Raw genomic sequence first — 18,576 nt, forward strand, 5'->3', positions numbered from 1 at the left:
TCCTGAAAAAAACAAGGTATAATCCACCTGGATGCACAAAGTAGTTGAGATGATATGTACAGTTTTGCTAACACATGTCAAAGTTGCAAAATTGTGCTTAGGCTTTAAGGTTTGTTTTACCCTTAGCTGTGAAGGGGCTAAGGAATGCAATACAATGATACTTGAACAAAAATTAGCTGCATGGTCGAGTTCCCAGAAAGAAGCCTTTACTGCACCAATGTCATAAAAAAGCCCCATGAGGCTTGTCAAGTTTTTGTCAGGCATATTGTAACCAGGCTTTTTGATCAGGGCCATTCGGGTGATTTTTATTATTAGGATTTACAAAGAAGACAACATGGTGATAATAAATGGCTTCATATGATCACTCTCTTTAAATAAAAGGTGTATGCAAACAATGAGCACAACTGTATGCACAAATGTTACTGATTTATATGTGCATATATTAAAGTGGTTATAAAGGCAAATCGTTTTTTACCTGTGTGGAGTAACCATATTCTAGTTCACATCATATTCTGCTTGATATTCATGCATGCCTGCTCCTTTCTGGTAATTTTGCTCTTCTTCCACCTGTACCCACACTCTTCCCTTATCACTCTCCTCTTCCATCCAGGGCCACTGTTAGAAATCATGGGGCCCCATACAGCCAGATGGTGCCCTTCTCGACCCTGCCCCTGTCAGTTATTGAGGCACTCTATCTATTAGGCACTAAGAATTCACTCTGGTTATTGACAGGAAAGTAAAATCTCGACTTACAATGTGCATCGTGTATAATATACTTATTACAAACTTAATAACCATTATTATAATATTCTAAAAGTATTTCACATATTATAAAGCAGCAGAGCTGTTTTATTTTAGAACTTTTTTTGATAACAACTAATGAGCAAGGATGAGCTCAGAGGTGTATGGACACTATTCTGAACCCCGCCTCCGATATCCTGCCAGGAACCTTTCACAGAGCCTCACCAATCAAAAGTGGAGTTGAACGGGGCACATGTAATTTTGTGTCCACATACTCCACACAGTGGACAGGGGTGGACTTGCGATGACTATGAGTGGCCAGATGTAAATGGACTTGTGTCCATTTAAGTCAGGCTACCTCTGATCTGTCAGATTTCGGTCTGAAAAAATAAAAAAGGACGCAGTCCTTTTCCTTTTCTTTTTTGCCCTGGATGTACTCAGGTAGGTGGGTGTGAATGGGCACAAGACCATTTACAGTACATTCAGTTTCCCATAGACCTACATGGAGTTATCAATATGGTCCGTATGAAAACAGCAGACTTAATTGAAAAGCTTGCGTGAAAGGTTATTAAAACAGAATAGTAAAAACACAGCTCAGCTGCATGTTTTTATTTCCCCCAAACACAAGTGTAAAGTACCATCTCAATGTGCTTATGATCCTCGTCATGATGATCACAACACAGCAGGTGCTCTATGGTTCTGTTACAGTGTCACATGGCTGTTGGGTGCTGACTTTGTTATGGCTGTACTGTGTTATAGTCTCTAACACACAGTACAGCCATAAGTTAACAAAGTCAGCACTCAACAGCCATGTGAGTGCAGGGGGCTGCTTGCCTGTGCACTGCCACCCACCATTGGGATTAGAAGCCAGGTCACATCAGTCTCTCTCAGGTTTCACCACCAGCACTTGAGGGAAAGGAGCAGATCTACATAAGGATCAATCCGCCAGAGAAGGGAAGGCATAGACAGTGGACGACAGCCATCCAGGACTGTGCAGAGCTACATATGATGCAGGATTCTCTGTCTGAGCCTGGAAATGAAAAAAGTCCCTCCTCTGCTGTCACCTCCATGGCTCCTCTGTTGACCTGATGAAGCCAAGGAAAATGTTATTTTACATCCTGGTACGCAAGGGGCTGTCGGGATGTGGTTTAGTAACTTCCTATTTTTTTAATTATAAATTAACTCTAAAGTTGCTCAGGGCCCCCCTGATGAACTGATCTGGCCCAGGCCCAGGCCTGGTACAACAGGACCAATTGTACTGCTTCCATCCTTACCCACTCTCTTCCCCTCACAATGCCAGTTTCTTGTGCTACAAACTAGCAAACCAATTCAATCATACTGGCATTTTATTGGAGGGTGCAGAGAAAATTTTTAAATTCATAGTAAAATCCCATCTTTTAAAAAATACATATAGCAGAAGTCATGATTGTATATATGCTCAAATATGTATGAAGTCCACACATACCTCTGGAATGCATAACTTTAACTCATAATGGATTCCAGCACTGGGACACAGCCTCTCCAGTGTGATCCGACAATACTTACCATTATCCAGGATATATGTGACTATCTCAGTATGTCCTTCTCGTGCAGCCAGGTGAAGTAGGGAGCACTGCTCTGGGCCCTGTATTCTAAGGCTTGCTCCATTCGTGCAGCATTCAGTCACCTGGGGACAGAAAAACAAAGGCATGTTAAACTTCAGCTACAATTATAACCCAACTTCAATAAAACGTCTTCTTTTTTAATTTTAGGTACTGTGGGGTAGAGTTGGAATTTCAGTCAGTTATAGCCCACTGTAATTCTCATTGAATACAGGTCACAGGAGTGCAGAACAAAGTGCACTGCTGTGATCCCCAGGAGAAGTAGGGTCAAAAGAGCTTTGGCCCTACATCTCCTTTAACCAAATTTCACTTCAGTTTTGCTGTAACAGTCTTTTCTAATTATGAATGTACCTGAAAACAAGCATTTTATACTTTCTTAACTTTCACTACAGTGTACGCAAGCCTTGCACCTTACAGCCATAATATATCTGTACAATTAGGCCCCTTTCACACAAAGGGTCCAATCAGGTCTGCCTGTCAGTTTTAAAGGTGGACTTGAACGGACAGTCCATTCACGCCTATGGACCGGTGGGTGTAAATGGGCCTGTGTCCGTTTACACCCGCCTACCTCCAGTCCGGTTCCGGTCTGCTAACAGAGGAGTATCTGTCCTCCTCTGTCTAGGCAGATAGAATCAGAGGGCAGTCGGATGTAAGTGGACAGTGAAGTCTGTTTATGCCCAGTTACCCATAGAGCAGAGCGGGCCTTGTCCATGTCCACTTTGTAAAAACTGAGCGGACACAAATTACTCACCTGCCCGCTCTGCTCTGAGCAGCAGGGGATCAGCGGACAGATCTGCTGATCAAAACTGAGTCTGCCCCATGGGAAAGGGGCCTAAATAAAACTCTCCTTTAAAGGATGACTTTAGTTCTAATAAAGCTCTAGTACAGCTGGCCTTTAGGTAAAGCTCCCACCTCACCTGGTAATATGCTTACCTTTTTCCATAATCCTGCAGTCTTCACTGTGTGGTCATGTCCAGTGGTGCACAGCATGTGCAGGGAAAACATCCTTCTCTTTCTACTATGCATGTGGCCCCATTTATTGCTATGAGAGAGCCATACACATGGTGGCACAGTTGAAATGCGGCAGCGTACCTGTCAAGCTGTTTTGTAGCTATTTGATGTCATAAAGGATACAAGGATCTTTACTAGAGTGCTGTCTTGTGTTTATATTAGGAGCTGAGTGGAACCCAGAGAGAAATCTGTAGGCTGCCATTGCTGACCAATTTTTGAAAACACTAGTTACCTGGCTAACTTTTGGTCTGTACTTCTAAGTCGTGCATCAAGTCATAGGTGACTGTTCCAGGTCAGTGACTCACAAAGTATTGAAACTATTGGACTGGGAAATCAGCCAAGAAACTAACATTTTCAAAAATAGAGGTCAGCAGTGGCAATTTCCTCTGATGTGTCTATGGGGGGGTGGAGCCTAAACATGGCGGCGTCGGAGAGCACGATGTGAGTGCTCTCCGATAATCTCATACCCGACCACCCCGAGACCCTCACGGAGTGAAGCCCTACCTGATTGTGGAGGGCCCTGGGGAGAGAGAGGCAGACGCGGAGAGCGGAGCTTGCACGGACCTCCTGGAGGTGAACTTGCTGGGGAGATCCCAGCGCAGCTGCCGGGTTGCCGGGGAAACGAAGCTGGGAGGCGTGAGCCGCAAAGGACGACTGGGAAGTAGAGACGCCGGCCGGTTCCCTCGTAGAGAGGTAGTGACAGGTCGGCTCCCCTGGCACCACATGAATGAAAACCCGCGCGGCTAGAGGAGGAGAGATGCTGCAGGAGTAAGGGGCCAGCTACGGAGGACCCCTGGAGGGAAAGTGGATGCTGGCTGGCGCCCTGATGTGACAGGGTGTTGCCGGCGTATAGCTGCCTGTACCCCCTGGACGGCTGTTTGATCCTGGGTCAGGGAGATCCATAAATATCAGATGAACCACCCTCCTTCCCTGAGTCGACTTCTAAGGACCGAGAAAGGAGGAGGAAAGAAAGAAAAACAGTATCGGAAACCCTGAGGAATCCCCCCCAGGACTGAGCAGCAGTGAAGACCTCCCACACAAGTATGGAGTCACCGTCCTGAGAAGGGAAGGGTGAGTGAAAAATGCTGGGAGCTTATTGTGTGGTGAACCCCTGAGTGATATAGGCTACTAAGGGGTGAAGGAGGGGGAGGATTCCCAGGGGTTAGAAGATAAGAAGAGAGGAGGCCCAGGCGTCCTAGGAGAGTAAAGGATATAGGAAAAACTGCAAGTCTACCAAGTTATTTAGAGGACATGAAGAATAAAGGTCCCAAGGGAGCAGGGCCCAAAGGGTCCCAAACAGGAACAATAAAGAAATATACATCATATGGAAATACTACGCCAGAAAGGACCCAAGGTGCAAAGGGGGAATTGGACACTAGTTCAGGAAGTAGTCCTAGATTATCATTGGGCTTGAATAGCAGCAGTAGCCAACAAATAGTGGATGGCCTGGGAAGGAAAGGATCTGAAGGTGAACTACAGGTACCAAATAAGAAAGAGATGACTGAAATGTTTCAAAATTTGGAAAAAACGATAAAACATGAAATGACAACTATTCGAAACGATTTAGGACATCTGCTATCAAGAATGGAAGAAACGGAGGAGAAAGTTAAAACCCAGGCCCAGAACATAGATAATCTAAGGAAAAAAATAAGCCAATTAGAAAATAACCAGAAAAAAATGATCTATAGGATGGAAGTTCAAGAAAATAAAGAAAGAAGGTGTAATCTTAGAATACGAGGAATCCCAGAGACTGCTAAAGGGGAAATATTATATGAACTAGTTAAAAAAATCCTAAACTCCATAAGAGATAGACCTGAAATAGACAGGATCAAGTTAGACGGAGTGTTTAGAATAGGAAAGTTCAATCAGGCTACTGAGAAGGAAAGACCGAGGGACATAATTGTCCAGTTCCAAAACTTTGGGGTCAAAGATGAGATTTGGAAGAAGACCAAGGGAAGATCATTAATTAAGTTTGGAGACTTGACTATCCAAATCTATGCGGACTTAACAGTAGAGACCCTAAGGAGATCCCTGAAACCCCTGTTAGAGCAAATGAGAAAACAGAATGTACAGTATAGATGGGGTACCTCAGTATTTCTAATTGGCTGGAAAAACGGGGTCACAGCGTATTTGCGATTTCCGGAGGATTTAAGAGATTTTTGTGATAGACTGGATTTGCTTAGAATGGAGATAGCTAGGTGGGAAGAAGAAAAAGAAGACAAAGGAAATATAACTAATGCAAGAAAAGAGGACTGGCAGCACGTCGGGGGGAGGGGAGAGGGAGGCCTGGGGGTTGGGGAGGGAAGAGAGGGAGAATTAAGTAGAGAATGAGTTTTGTTTTTTTTTTTTTGGTTTTTTTCTCTCTCTCTTACTTCACTCTCTCGCCACTGGCCTTCCTCCTCCGGAGGTTGAGACCCGCTTGGAGGTTATGGTTAAGGGTGGGAGGTAAAGAGTAAGACTCTCGCTGAGTCTAGACTATAGAGAGGGAATCGGGGGGGTCGGAGAAGAGGTGAGCCGTACATAGGTGGAGCTTACTCCCTAAATTTTAATCAATGGTGGAAATGGATCCACAAATGATTTGTAGGCAGTTTATACGCCTAAAAATGGGTAGGGGAAAAAAAAGAGAGGGTGTGAGGGGTGGTAGGTGGGGGGAAGGGGGGGGGGAGGGGCTAATATTCTGCAAGATATCCGGGCTTAATAGGTGGAGACGAAATAGAAGAGAGAGAGACAGAATTAAGAAGGACGGAAAGGGGCTAATATTCTGCAAATCATTTGGGCCTAATAGGAGGATACGAATTAGAAGAGAGATAAACAACATCAAGAAGGATGGAAGAAATACAGTTTATAACATATAATGTGAATGGGTTGAATTGCCCTGGGAAAAGATTTAAGCTGTTTAAAGGGCAACGTCAGTGGTATTTTTGCAGGAGACACATTTTGAGATAGAATCAAATGTGAAACTAAAATCCAAATATTATCCTACATGGTATTATGCTGACTCTCCAATTAAAAGAGCAAAGGGGGTGGCAATAGGATTGGCAAAAAATATGAGATTTGAGTTGGAAGATAGAAGGACTGACCCGGAAGGGAGATTCCTGTTTTTGAAAGGTAAACTACAGGGAATTGAATGCACACTAGCCAATATATATTGCCCCAACAAGAAACCTGAGATCTTTCTGAAGGGTTTGCTAAAAAAATTGATAGATTTTAAAAAAGGGCGTTTGATAATAGCAGGAGATTTGAATCTCTGTATGGACCCACAAATGGATGCAACCTCCCTTGTGCAGAGAGAAGGGGGTAGGTCCCTGAGAGCTTTGAGGAAGGTGATCCACGAGTACCAGCTGGTGGACACCTGGAGAATAATGCATATGAAGGACAGAGACTATACCTTCTTCTCTAATGCACATGAGATATACTCGAGACTGGATTACATTTTAATAGATCACCAACTCATTGAAATGCTGGTTAAAATAGAAATAGAGACAAGAACTTTTTCGGACCATGCCCCAGTTGTAATGAAAATGGGATGGGGAAAAAGCTGGTCGGGAGGTTTAGGATGGAGGTTAAATGAGGCTCTTCTCTTGGATGAGGATCAGTGAAGAGATTAAGGTATATTTCCAGGAGAATGAAACAGAGTAAGTATCGACAGCTACAGTATGGGAAAGTCATAAGGTATATATAAGAGGAATCATGATAGCGATGGGAGCAAGGAAGAAAAAAGAAAGAAGAGAGAGGGTTAGTGGACTCTTAAAGGAAATCCTGGATCTGGAGCAGATACATAAGAAAAAAATAACAATAGAAACAAGACAGAAGTTAAGGGATAAAAAAGACGAATTAGAGAGTTTGATGGAAGAGGACAAGAGAAGAGTATATAATAAAGTATTAAGTGAAAGATATAGATGGGGTGATAGACCAGGAAAATATTTAATGAGAGCCCTGAATAAGAAGAAGAACAGGAATTATATAGAAAAGATAAAAAGCCCTAAGGGGGAGATGGTCCACTCAACTAAAGAAATCATTAAAGTATTCACGGAGTATTATAGAAAGTTGTATAACATCAGTCACCAAGGAATACCAAAAGAAATTAGAGAAGGTATTAATGAAAAAAGGAGGATATATTTAAAAAATGCGGGATTGCCAAAGCTTAGTGAAACACAACTGAACTCCTTGGATGCAGAAATTTCTCAGGAAGAAATAGAAGCAGCATTAAGAAGTACAGGGGGAGGGAAAAGCCCAGGCCCGGATGGTTATACTGTTAAGTACTATAAAAAATTTAGTGAAGTACTGTTGCCAAAGTTAAAGAAATACATGAATGACTTGGGAGGCGGGATGGAGGGGAGGAGGGAATCCCTTCAGGCCCATGTAGTTCTCATCCATAAGGAGGGAAAAGATCCCTCTCAGTGCTCTAGCTACAGACCAATTTCATTATTAAACACTGATACTAAGTTGAACGCAAAGGTCCTAGCAAATAGGCTGAAAGATCTAATGCCCGAATGGATTCATGGAGACCAGGTGGGTTTTGTCCAGGGGAGAGAGGGTAGAGATAATGGCTTGAGAACTCTGATGCTTATCCAGAAAAGTAGAAAAGGGAAAGCCCCGGTGGTGCTCTTGTCAATTGACGCTAAAAAGGCGTTTGATAGAGTGGACTGGGGCTTTATGATGGACAAGTTGGAAGTGTTGGGGATTGGAGAGAGAATGCGTGAATGGATAGGTAAACTATATAAGGAACCCACCGCAATCATCACGGTAAATGGGGAGAGGTCGGAATCCATTGGGATGTCCAATGGAACAAGGCAAGGATGCCCATTGTCCCCCTTGCTGTATGTATTGACATTGGAACCCCTGCTATCAATAATAAGGAATAGTGGAGCGGTAAAGGGAATCCAGATAGAAAATATAGAACATAAAGTAGCGGCCTTTGCGGACGACCTACTGTTTTATGTAGGCAACCCCCGAATAACACTACCAAACATAATGAAGATCCTGAAGGAATATGGTGAACTATCTAATCTAAAAATTAACCCAACAAAAACTGAGATTTTGAACATTAATATACCAAAGAGCGAAAAAGAAAGGCTACAAAAATAATTCCCCTTTATTTGGAGAGAAAAAGATATAAAATACCTAGGAATAAAACTCGCTATCTCATATAAACAACTGTATAGATTAAACTATATCTCTCTGATAAATGAGATTAAGGAAGAACTAAAAAGATTAGAAGGAGGAAACCCATCATGGTTAGGACGTATGAACCTAATTAAAATGGTAATTATACCTAAAATACTCTATAGATTTCAAATGATCCCGATCAAACTCCCAGAGGTGTTTTTAAGATAATGAGAAAAATGCTAACAAGATATATATGGAGGAATAAAAAACCAAGAGTATCATATGAAACACTAAGTAGGACTAAAGAGAAAGGGGGGATGGGACTACCTGATGTCAAGAGATATTACAAAGCAGTAATGTTAGCAAGAATTTATGACTGGACTTTTAATCATAAGGGGAAAAGTTGGGTAAAAATAGAGAATGATCTGAGTGGAATCAATTTGAGTAAGATGATATGGGTTCCAGAACATTATAGAAGAATTAAAGAGAGCACAAGCACTTACACTTTAATTGTCTTAAGGATATGGGATAATTTACACAAACACATGAAATGGGATTTTAACTCTATATTAATGCCACTTGCAAACACGGAATTTTTCCCTCCAGGAAAAGATGAGATATCAGGGAGATGGTTTAAAAAGGAAGATATCCAATTGAGAGACGTCTTGGTAGAGGGGGAATTGAGAACATTTAAAGAATTAAAAGAGATGGGAGGAGATATGTTTACTAAAATAGACGAGTGAAAATATCATCAATTAAAATGTTTTATAGGAACTCTCCCAAAACCCTTGAGATTAAAAAAGGAGTGGAACATGTTTGAAAGGCTATTAGAAACACATAGAGATGGGAAACATGGAGTTACAAAAATGTATAGAATACTCACAGAATTAGACACAGACACAAAGTTAATTTTTGTAACAAATTGGGAAAGAGATATGGAGGTGGTGATAGATGAGGATCAACAGAATAAGATATTCAGATTAGTTCACGAGAGTGTTAGTATGAGAGACGTTGAGATTAACTATAAATGTTTGACACGATGGCATATTACACCGAGCACTGAGCACAGGATGAGGGGGGAGAATTCAAAAATGTGTTGGAGAGGATGTGGGGAAGAGGGCACGGTGTTTCACATATGGTGGCAATGTCCAAAAATTCAGGTTTACTGGAAGACAATAGTCAAATTAATAGAAATAATAACTGGAAATGATATAGGATTGGACCCAACCATGTGTCTCTTACATAGTGTTGAGACAACAGTAAATAAATATAAAGAATCAGGTGTATGGTACTACTTAAGTGCTGCAAAAGGGTTGATCCCCAAGTATTGGCGGAAGACAGAGGTACCAACGGAGGAGGATTGGATCAATACGGTAAACCAGATTAGCAGAATGGAAAAATCTTATCATATTCAGGAAGACAGGATGAAAATATACTATTCACGATGGGAAAAATCGGGATTGAAAGAGAAATATAGAAAACTCTAAACTAGGAAGTTATTCGAAGTTACTGGGCCTAGAGAAATTGGACATCTTGCAGAGGGGGGGGAAGGGGGGAAATGGTGGGTTGGGAGGGAAGGGAAAGAAAAGAGGTAAATAGAAGGGACAGAGTAGAAATGTATTGATATTTATATGTATTGTGTCTCTTATAATGGGATTTTTGTAATAATGTGAAAAATTAATAAATATTTAAATTAAAAAAAAAAAAAAAAAAAAAAAAAGCAGTGGCAATTTCCACACTTCTGTCTGCTCAGGTCACTTTTTAGAGATAGTCAGAAATAATCTTCATTGAATAGCTTCAAACACATCTGGGGTTGATTTACTAAAGATGAATAGACTGTGCACTTTGCAAGTGCAGTTGCACTCTGCAAGCACAGTTTCTCCAGAGCTTAGTAAATGAGTTGTAGTTCTGTTGACATCCATCATCCAACCATGTGCAAGCAAAAACACTGCTTCTTTTTTTTTTATTATTATTATTATTATTCTTGCATGCTTCACCTCATTTACTAAGCTCTGGAGCAACTGCACTTGCAGAGTGCAACTGCACTTTCAAAGTGCACAGTCTATTTGCCTTTAGTAAATCAACCCCTATCTGTTGCTGATCAGATGACCTTTTAACACTTAGAGCAGTCAAGCCCACTTAGTTGCATAAATACTGTGCACATACACCTGTGCTATTATAGGCCAAATGCATCTCTCTCTCTCTCAGTTATCTGGTGTGGTAACAACAGAAGAATCTGACAGCAGACAGACAGAAGGCCCATTGTGTGCTCTTTGACAAGTCCCTGAGCTGTAAGCTCTGAATGGATAATGATCCAGCATACAGGAAAGACTAAGAGAGAGAGAATTGATGTTCATCAATCAGGGAATATTAGGAGAAAGGAGCAGACAAGTACAAAGGATGTGGAAGCCTCAAACGGACGTGATAATGGTTGGAATTACAATGGTGATAATGGTTAAGTATGAAATTGACAGAGCCGTCTGAAGGGAAGTGGCAATTATAGAGGGCAAATCCTGTCTGTAAAGCAATGGCAGTTAGCAAAATGCAGGGCTAGAGAAATGGGTGTACAGTTCAACAGGACTCAAATTAAAGGGGTTTTTTACTGTAAATGCCAGATAGTCAAATCACCTTACAATGGCCCAAAGATTTATCCAGTTCATTCTCCTTAACAGTTGGCATGTTCAATGAACAAAGGTTTATACAGCTTACTTCCCTACTTTCTGAGATGAGAAAATGGGACACCATTTAGGCAAAATGTATGCAAGAGAAAGACACACCCATACAGTTACCCAAAATGAAACATTAATATGATAAAAATGGTTGGTTACATAGGTTTTTCTTTTTAATTTTATAAAATAACCAATGCACTCATGATGGGTATTGGATGAATAGTTTAGCACAGTTGATGTGGAAAGTAGCAAAAACAACCAGGCAGTGAATTTCCAAAAGAGCAGGAGGCTTTATTACAGCTGCAGCTGGGAACAAGTTCAAAACTTGCTCGAAGAAAAAAGGCACACGGGCCATTTTTAGAACAAAGTTTCACCATAGAATTACATGTGGTACAATATGATTAGTTGATAAGGTCTACATCATTGTAACTAACCATAAATCAGACACTTGTCACACAACCAGACAAACATATTAATTCCCACAATCCCTTTATGTTTACTAACAATTATTTAGAACTGTTTTAGTCTGTAGTTTTACCCAGTTAAAGTACCTGTCTACAGACAGTATGGCACCAATGTGTTCATCATTAAATCAAACTCTTTTGCTGCACTATAGTCCCTCTGTTTTATCACATATACACGGAGGTTACGATATTGTGAAGAGCACGTGGATGCAGCTGGAGATGTGAAGTTTTTAGTGGACCGTGGAACCATTTGAAGTGTGCTGATACTATACAATTTGGTAAGGTGCATGGTCTTTAGAGAGAGGCACACTGAAGGAGGAAGGAATACACATTTTGGTGATTGTGTCACTTTTTATCATGTGAGCAGGGGCGGACTAACAACTCATGGGGCCCCCGGGCAATAGGGGATCATGGGGCCCCTGTGTCCTTGCCCAAACTCAAAAAAGCCTATGAAAAAGATACCAGGGGCATCTCATGGGGCCCCCTACTGACCCTGGGCCCTCGGGCAGTGCCCGAGTTTCCAAATGGTCAGTATGCCCCTGCATGTGAGTTATATTCTGAGTGGATGATTTACAGTTTAAAGGCATAGTGCACTATATTAGTGTTTTTCTTTTTGGGGAGCTAAGTTTAAAGGAAGAAGTCACTTTGGGAAGAATTTTGGAGGATACACATATGTATATTGATGCAAGAAGTTCCCTTATTTAGGGTAAGGGAAGATAACTATTTTATTTAATAGTGTCTAACACACCTACTTATGTACAGTATATACAGTATCTCACAGAAGGGAGTACACGCCTCACATTTTTGTAAATATTTTATATCTTTTCATGTGACAACACTGAAGAAATGACACTTTGCTACAATGTAAAGTAGTGAGTGTACAGCTTGTATAACAGTGTAAATTTGCTGTCCCCTCAAAATAACTCAACACAAAGCCATTAATGTCTAAACCGCTGGCAACAAAAGTGAGTACACCCCTAAGTGAAAATGTGCAAAGTGGGCCCAATTAGCCATTTTCCCTCCCCGGTGTCATGTGACTCGTTAGTGTCACAAGGTCTCAGTTGTGAATGGGGAGCAGGTATGTTAAATTTGGTTTTATCACTCTCACTCTCTCATACTGGGCAGTGGAAGTTCAACATGGCACCTCATGGCAAAGAACTCTCTGAGGATCTGAAAAAAAGAATTGTTGCTCTACATAAAGATTGCCTAGGCTATAAGAAGATTGCCAAGACCCTGAAACTGAGCTGCAGCACGGTGGCCAAGACCATACAACAGTTTAACAGGACAGGTTCCACTCAGGACAGGCCTCGCCATGGTCGACCAAAGAAGTTGAGTGCACGTGCTCAGCATCATATCCAGAGGTTGTCTTTGGGGAATAAATTTAAGAGTGTTGCCAGCATTGCTGCAGAGGTTGAAGGGGTGGGGAGTCAGCCTGTCAGTGCTCATACCATACGCCGCACATGACATCAAATTGGTCTGCATGGCTGTTGTCCCAGAAGGAAACCTCTTCTAAAGATGATACACAAGAAAGCCCGCAAACAGTTTACTGAAGACAAGTAGACTAAGGACATGGGTTACTGGAACCATGTCCTGTGGTCTGATGAGACCAAGATATACTTATTTGGTTCAGATGGTGTCAAGCGTGTGTGGTGGCAACCAAGTGAGGAGTACAAAGACAAGTGTGTCTTGCCTACATTCAAGCATGGTGGTGGGAGTGTCATGGTCTGGGGCTGCATGAGTACTGCCGGCACTGGGGAGCTACAGTTCACTGAAGGAACTGTGAATGCCAACATGTACTGTGACATACTGAAGCAGAGCAGGATACCCTCCTTTCAGAGACTGAGATGCAGGGCAGTATTCCAAAATGATAACGACCCCAAACACACCTCCAAGACAACCAATGCCTTGCTAAAAGAAGCTGAGGGTAAAGGTGATGGACTGGCCAAGCATGTCTCCAGACCTAATCCCTATTGTGGAGCATCTTCAAATGGAAGGTGGAGGAGTGCAATGTCTCTAACATCCATCAGCTCTGTAATGTCGTCATGGAGGAGTCAAAGAGGAATCCAGTGGTAACCTGTGAAGCTCTGGTGAACTCCATGCCCAGGCAGTGCTGGAAAGTAATGGTGGCCACACAAAATAATGACACTTTGGGCCCAATTTGGACATTTTCACTTAGGGGTGTTCTCACATTTGTTTCCAGTGGTTTTTACATTAACGGCTGTGTGTTGAGTTATTTTGAGGGACAGCAAAACTGTACACTCACTGCTTTACATTGTAGCAAAGTGTCATTTCTTCAGTGTTGTCACATGAAAAGATAGAATAAAATATTCACAAAAATATGAGGGGTGTACTCACTTCTGTGAGATACTGTGTATGTATATATATTACTGTAATAATACCAGCCTATACCAGAACCCCACCTTCACTTTGCTGGCATCTGAGTTAAAGTGGAGCTCTGTGCCACAGGCCCAGTCACAGGCCCATCCATCTGGTCCTTCAAGAGTTACTCTCATCTCATCAGTCCATAAAACCTTTGAAAAATCGGTCTTCAGATACTTCTTGGCCCAGGCTTGATGTTTCAACTTATGTCTCTTGTTCAGTGGCGGACAGGTTTCAGCCTTCTTTACCTTGGTCATGTCTCTGAGCATTGAACACCTTATGGGCACTCCAATTAGGTTGCAGTTCTGGAATATGACAGCACTGGAGGATAATGGGTTCCTGGTAGCTTCAGGTTTTATTCTTCTCAAATCTTTGGCAATTCATTTGCGTCTTTTTTTCTCAATACATTTCTTGGGACCCTGTTGACTATTTGCAACAAAACCTTTGATGGTCCTGTGATCACGCTACAATATCTAAGCAATTTCAAGAGTGCTGAATCCCTCTGAAAGACTTTTTAGAATGTATAACTTTTCAAAGTCGGTTAAATCTCTTTTTTGGCCCATGTTTCCTGAGGAAAAGAAGCTGCCTAATAATTATGCACACCTTGATATAGCATGTTGATCTACTTAGGCCACACCCTCCCTCATTACACAGATACACATCACCTGATATGTTTAAATCCAGTAAGTGTTCAAGTTTATACAGCTTGGAGTTGGACAATATGCATAAAAATGATACTCATTTGCCTACTATTAGAGCACACAGTGTATATTATGATACAGTATAGTAAACATTTCTAGAGACTAATAACTATTGATTAATTTCGAATTATTATTATTATGATTATTAATAATAATAATGATAAATACTACTACTACTAATAATAATATAATATGAATATTAATTATATTCTCAATAACACATATGCAAATTAATGTGAATGATATGAAATCCTGCTACACGGTGTAAGGTTTATTTCACACGGATGATCATAATTTATGCAATCAAAGAAGGAACCCTGTGAGGCATTGAGGCATCAGCATTTATCCTATGACGCTTTGCTTTCACAATAAGGGCTTGAACATATGGGTGTAATAAAATACACAGGATTGTTGGCAATACATGTAATGGTCCCTTCAGTTTGATTGCTTAAATGCGTAAATGTCCATAACATGTTCACATCCATAAAACTCATCTTCCATTCCTCTAGCTCTAATTTCCAATCCCATCATGTAGGCAAATACATGCATTTACATAGAGTACATAAAGTACACTAAAATACTGACCACGAAAGCAGAATTTTCTGTTTTGATTTTACACAGATGAACGTAGTGCAAGGTTACTGAGCACAACAGCTGTGTGCACTGACCCATCATACACATAACTGCTGTGTTCAGATCCATACAAAAGTCAGCATTTCTTACACAAATGTGCATGAACTAAACAAGTGAACCAAAGGTTTCAGGGTACTGTTGACTAATTGCATCATCCTGGTTTAAAGGAAGGACACCAATGAGCACCCACAACTTACAAAGTGCAGCTTCCACATGGACTTAAACCCAGTACACAATGGCGGAAAATCAGCTAATTCAGCAGAAACCGTACAACTTTCAGTCCAAGTGTACAGCTACAACTAGCTTCTTTCAAATGGTCATGCTGGAAAACCAACATTCAATTAGTGCCTGCAGCCAATGGCTGTGAGCGCTGATCAATATATTCTAGCAGGGGAATGGGGGGGGAGGTCCCCATGTCAGAATAGAAAGGGGTTGCTTTACTAAAATTGGAGAGTGCAAAATCTGGTGCAGCTGTGTATAGAAGAAACCAATCAGGTTTTATTATCAAAGTTTAATAGAACAAGCTGACGTTAGAAGCTGATTGGCTACCATCCACAGCTGCACCAGCTTTTGCATTCTCTAGTTCTAGAAAATCACCCCCAGCAGGAGAGATCCTTGTATCAATATCTCTTGTGTTGATGAGGGATCTGTTAGTCTTTTTTTTTTCATTCACCCTGCTAGTTGAAAGAAAAAAAGTTGTGTGTGTGTCAAGGGAGGACTGACAGCTCATGGGGCCCCCGAGCAATAGGGGATCATGGGGCCCCTGTGTCCTTGACTACACTCAAAGCACACCCAAAAAAGCCTATAAAAGGTACCAGGGGCATTTCATGGGGCCCCGTACTGACCCTGGGCCCTCGGGCAGTGCCGGAGTGCTCTAATGGTCAGTCCACCCCTGGTGTGTGTGTGTGTACCCAGCTATAATCACACAAGAAGTCCTGTCACTAATGTCCATTGATAATGTATAGGCTGCCATAACGAAATGCAAGTTGATGTGTGTTAAAATGCACATTAATGCACATGCTTTGGCGCATCACAACATATTGCTTTAGTGTAAGCGGGCCCTAAAACTTTTGGTAGCTAGAACAACTGAGTAGGAATGACAGACAGAGGGTTTCAGGTTCCAAAAGAGCCATTTAGTTTATATTTCAGCAGTTTGGTCTCTTAGGTTTTTAAGTACTCACTTCAGTGCTTACCCCTTTCCACCACCCTGGTGTATCTTTAACTGGGCTATTATGCCTGAACGACAGGGAGGTCTGCCTAATTATGTAACCACTGTGATTGGCTGGTCACATTAACGGGGTCCCGTTCCTGATCATTAGTACACACAAGGAACTGTGAATAGTACACACAAGGAGCTGTGAATAGTACACACAAGGAGCAGTGAATGTGCTCTGAACACAGAAACCTATGCCACTCATACCCATAGACTTTATGTGTGGCATGTGAGCATTAAAGTTATTTCAGCAGCTTGGGCTCTTAAGCTGGCCATACAGGTATAGATTTTTGTTCAAGAATTTTCATTTCAAGAATATTTGTTTGGTTTTCTAATGGTTAGTGGGGTCAAATCGATGTTCATTTTTGACAGCAGTGACAGGAAAATTTGAAGGGGCAGGAAGGAAAACCTTTTGTCGATCAAATTAATTTTTGGCCAGTGTATGTGGTTATGATTCAGAAATTACATTCATTTTAAAATCGAATGTTAAAAGCAAAAGACAATTTTAGAACAATATTCATCCATTCAAAGAAAGTTCAACGAATTTTCGTACTACTTTTATTACGAATATTCTCGTCCGAAAATCTACACGTGTATGGCCAGCTTTAGGCCCCTTTCATACGGCGTGGACTCCATCCAGATCAGCAGGGGTTTCGCTCACAGATCCCTTGCTGATCAAAGCAGAGCAGGCAGATGACACATCCGCGCCCACTCAGTTTCTGGACATGGACAGAGGACACTCTGCTCTATGGGCGGCCAGGAATAAAATCCTGACACAGGCTCTAAACCTTTTTCACTCACCTAGAAAATGTTTTATTTGCTGTCTGTGTTCCTGTTGGAATGGGGGGGGGGGGTTACCTCATTACCTGCTCTGTTTGATACCTATAAAACAGGAAATGGAGAGATTTTCTCTCACTTCCTGCTCTGTCTGACATCCTTGACAGAAATGCGAACTCATGGAGAATCTCAGAAATTGGGACACAAACAGCAATACAAGTGTTTACAGAGGTTCCTGCATTTCCCCACTCATTTCAAACCTAACTGTTTTGGGTGGAATTGGGCTTCAAAGTTAATAGTGTCTTAATACTAGAGGCAGGAGTATTCTTACTTGAATCTTGGTGTGTTTTGTGTAATTCTCTCAGATTTGTGCAGTACTCCAGTGTGAGACTTTCCAATTCTGCAGGAGCTTCCTGTAATAAAGACCGCTCACTGCTGCTCTCTCTCCTTGTGTAGGGTGACTGGTCTTGTCTCCGCCCCCTCCTATAATTTTCTGCAGGCAGCCTGTAGTGGGTGGAGTTGCTGGGCCCCTCCCACTGCTCTGCTCTCTGCACAGACTATGTGCAGCAAAGTAATGATTTGCCCACTACTTTTACAAAGCCATTTCCAGGTTTACAAATGCATTTGGTGCACGCAAAGTGAATTTATACCCTTTGTGACTATTGAGGAATTTATTTAAACAAAAGTTTATGTGCCTGGGGTTCAGTTTTAACTGTTAAGCTTCCACAAGATGTCTATCATTCAGAAGAAGAAGCTATTACCAGCCATTTAGAAGTGTTAGTAATAAGAAATAAAGGCTTTCAATAGTTAAATAACAATTTTGTGCCAAAAAATAAAAGCTCCAAACTACTGCAACAATTATATCTGGGGGTTGAACATAAAGTGTGTTGAACAGCTAGGATGTGCCAGAATCTGCAGAAAACTGGTGTTGTATAACATTATAATACCACTGGATCATTTCCTCAGCAAACTCTATACACCTGAAATCACGCTTGCTTAGATTTTGATACTTTTTATTGTTTTGAATGTCCTTTTTTAATCTGTGTACAAAACATTCTCAAAACAGGCCTTCCATGTCTGCAGTGAACCTCAGATCCCATATCTGCAGCCTCCTATGTGCCAATCCTCCCCTCCCCTCCCCCCTTTGTGGCCATGAATTCCAACTCTATGGGCCCCAGACAAGCCACCAGCAGACACAATATGGGGAAGTTATGTGAAAACAGATTGGAATAACTCTTTGTTTGACATGGGAGACCACACTGTGTTTGAATGCCAACT

At 41.6% G+C, this 18,576-nt stretch overlaps 1 protein-coding gene across 12 annotated transcripts in view; it reads right to left on the reverse strand.

Annotated features, from left to right (window-relative positions):
- The window catches only part of DGKI (diacylglycerol kinase iota), a 461,291-nt gene that overhangs the window by 24,533 nt on the left and 418,182 nt on the right, over positions 1-18,576 (reverse strand). For all 12 annotated transcript variants that reach the window (XM_089680693.1, XM_089680692.1, XM_089680689.1 and 9 more), the window contains one exon: positions 2,287-2,407. In XM_089680693.1, the coding sequence (XP_089536819.1) occupies positions 2,287-2,407 (121 nt within the window). The remainder of the gene's footprint in view (positions 1-2,286; positions 2,408-18,576) is intronic.

Source organism: Staurois parvus, unplaced genomic scaffold (assembly GCF_062004578.1).
Source record: "Staurois parvus isolate SC_StPar_1 unplaced genomic scaffold, SC_StPar_1.0 ptg000249l, whole genome shotgun sequence".
Classification (NCBI taxonomy): domain Eukaryota; kingdom Metazoa; phylum Chordata; class Amphibia; order Anura; family Ranidae; genus Staurois; species Staurois parvus.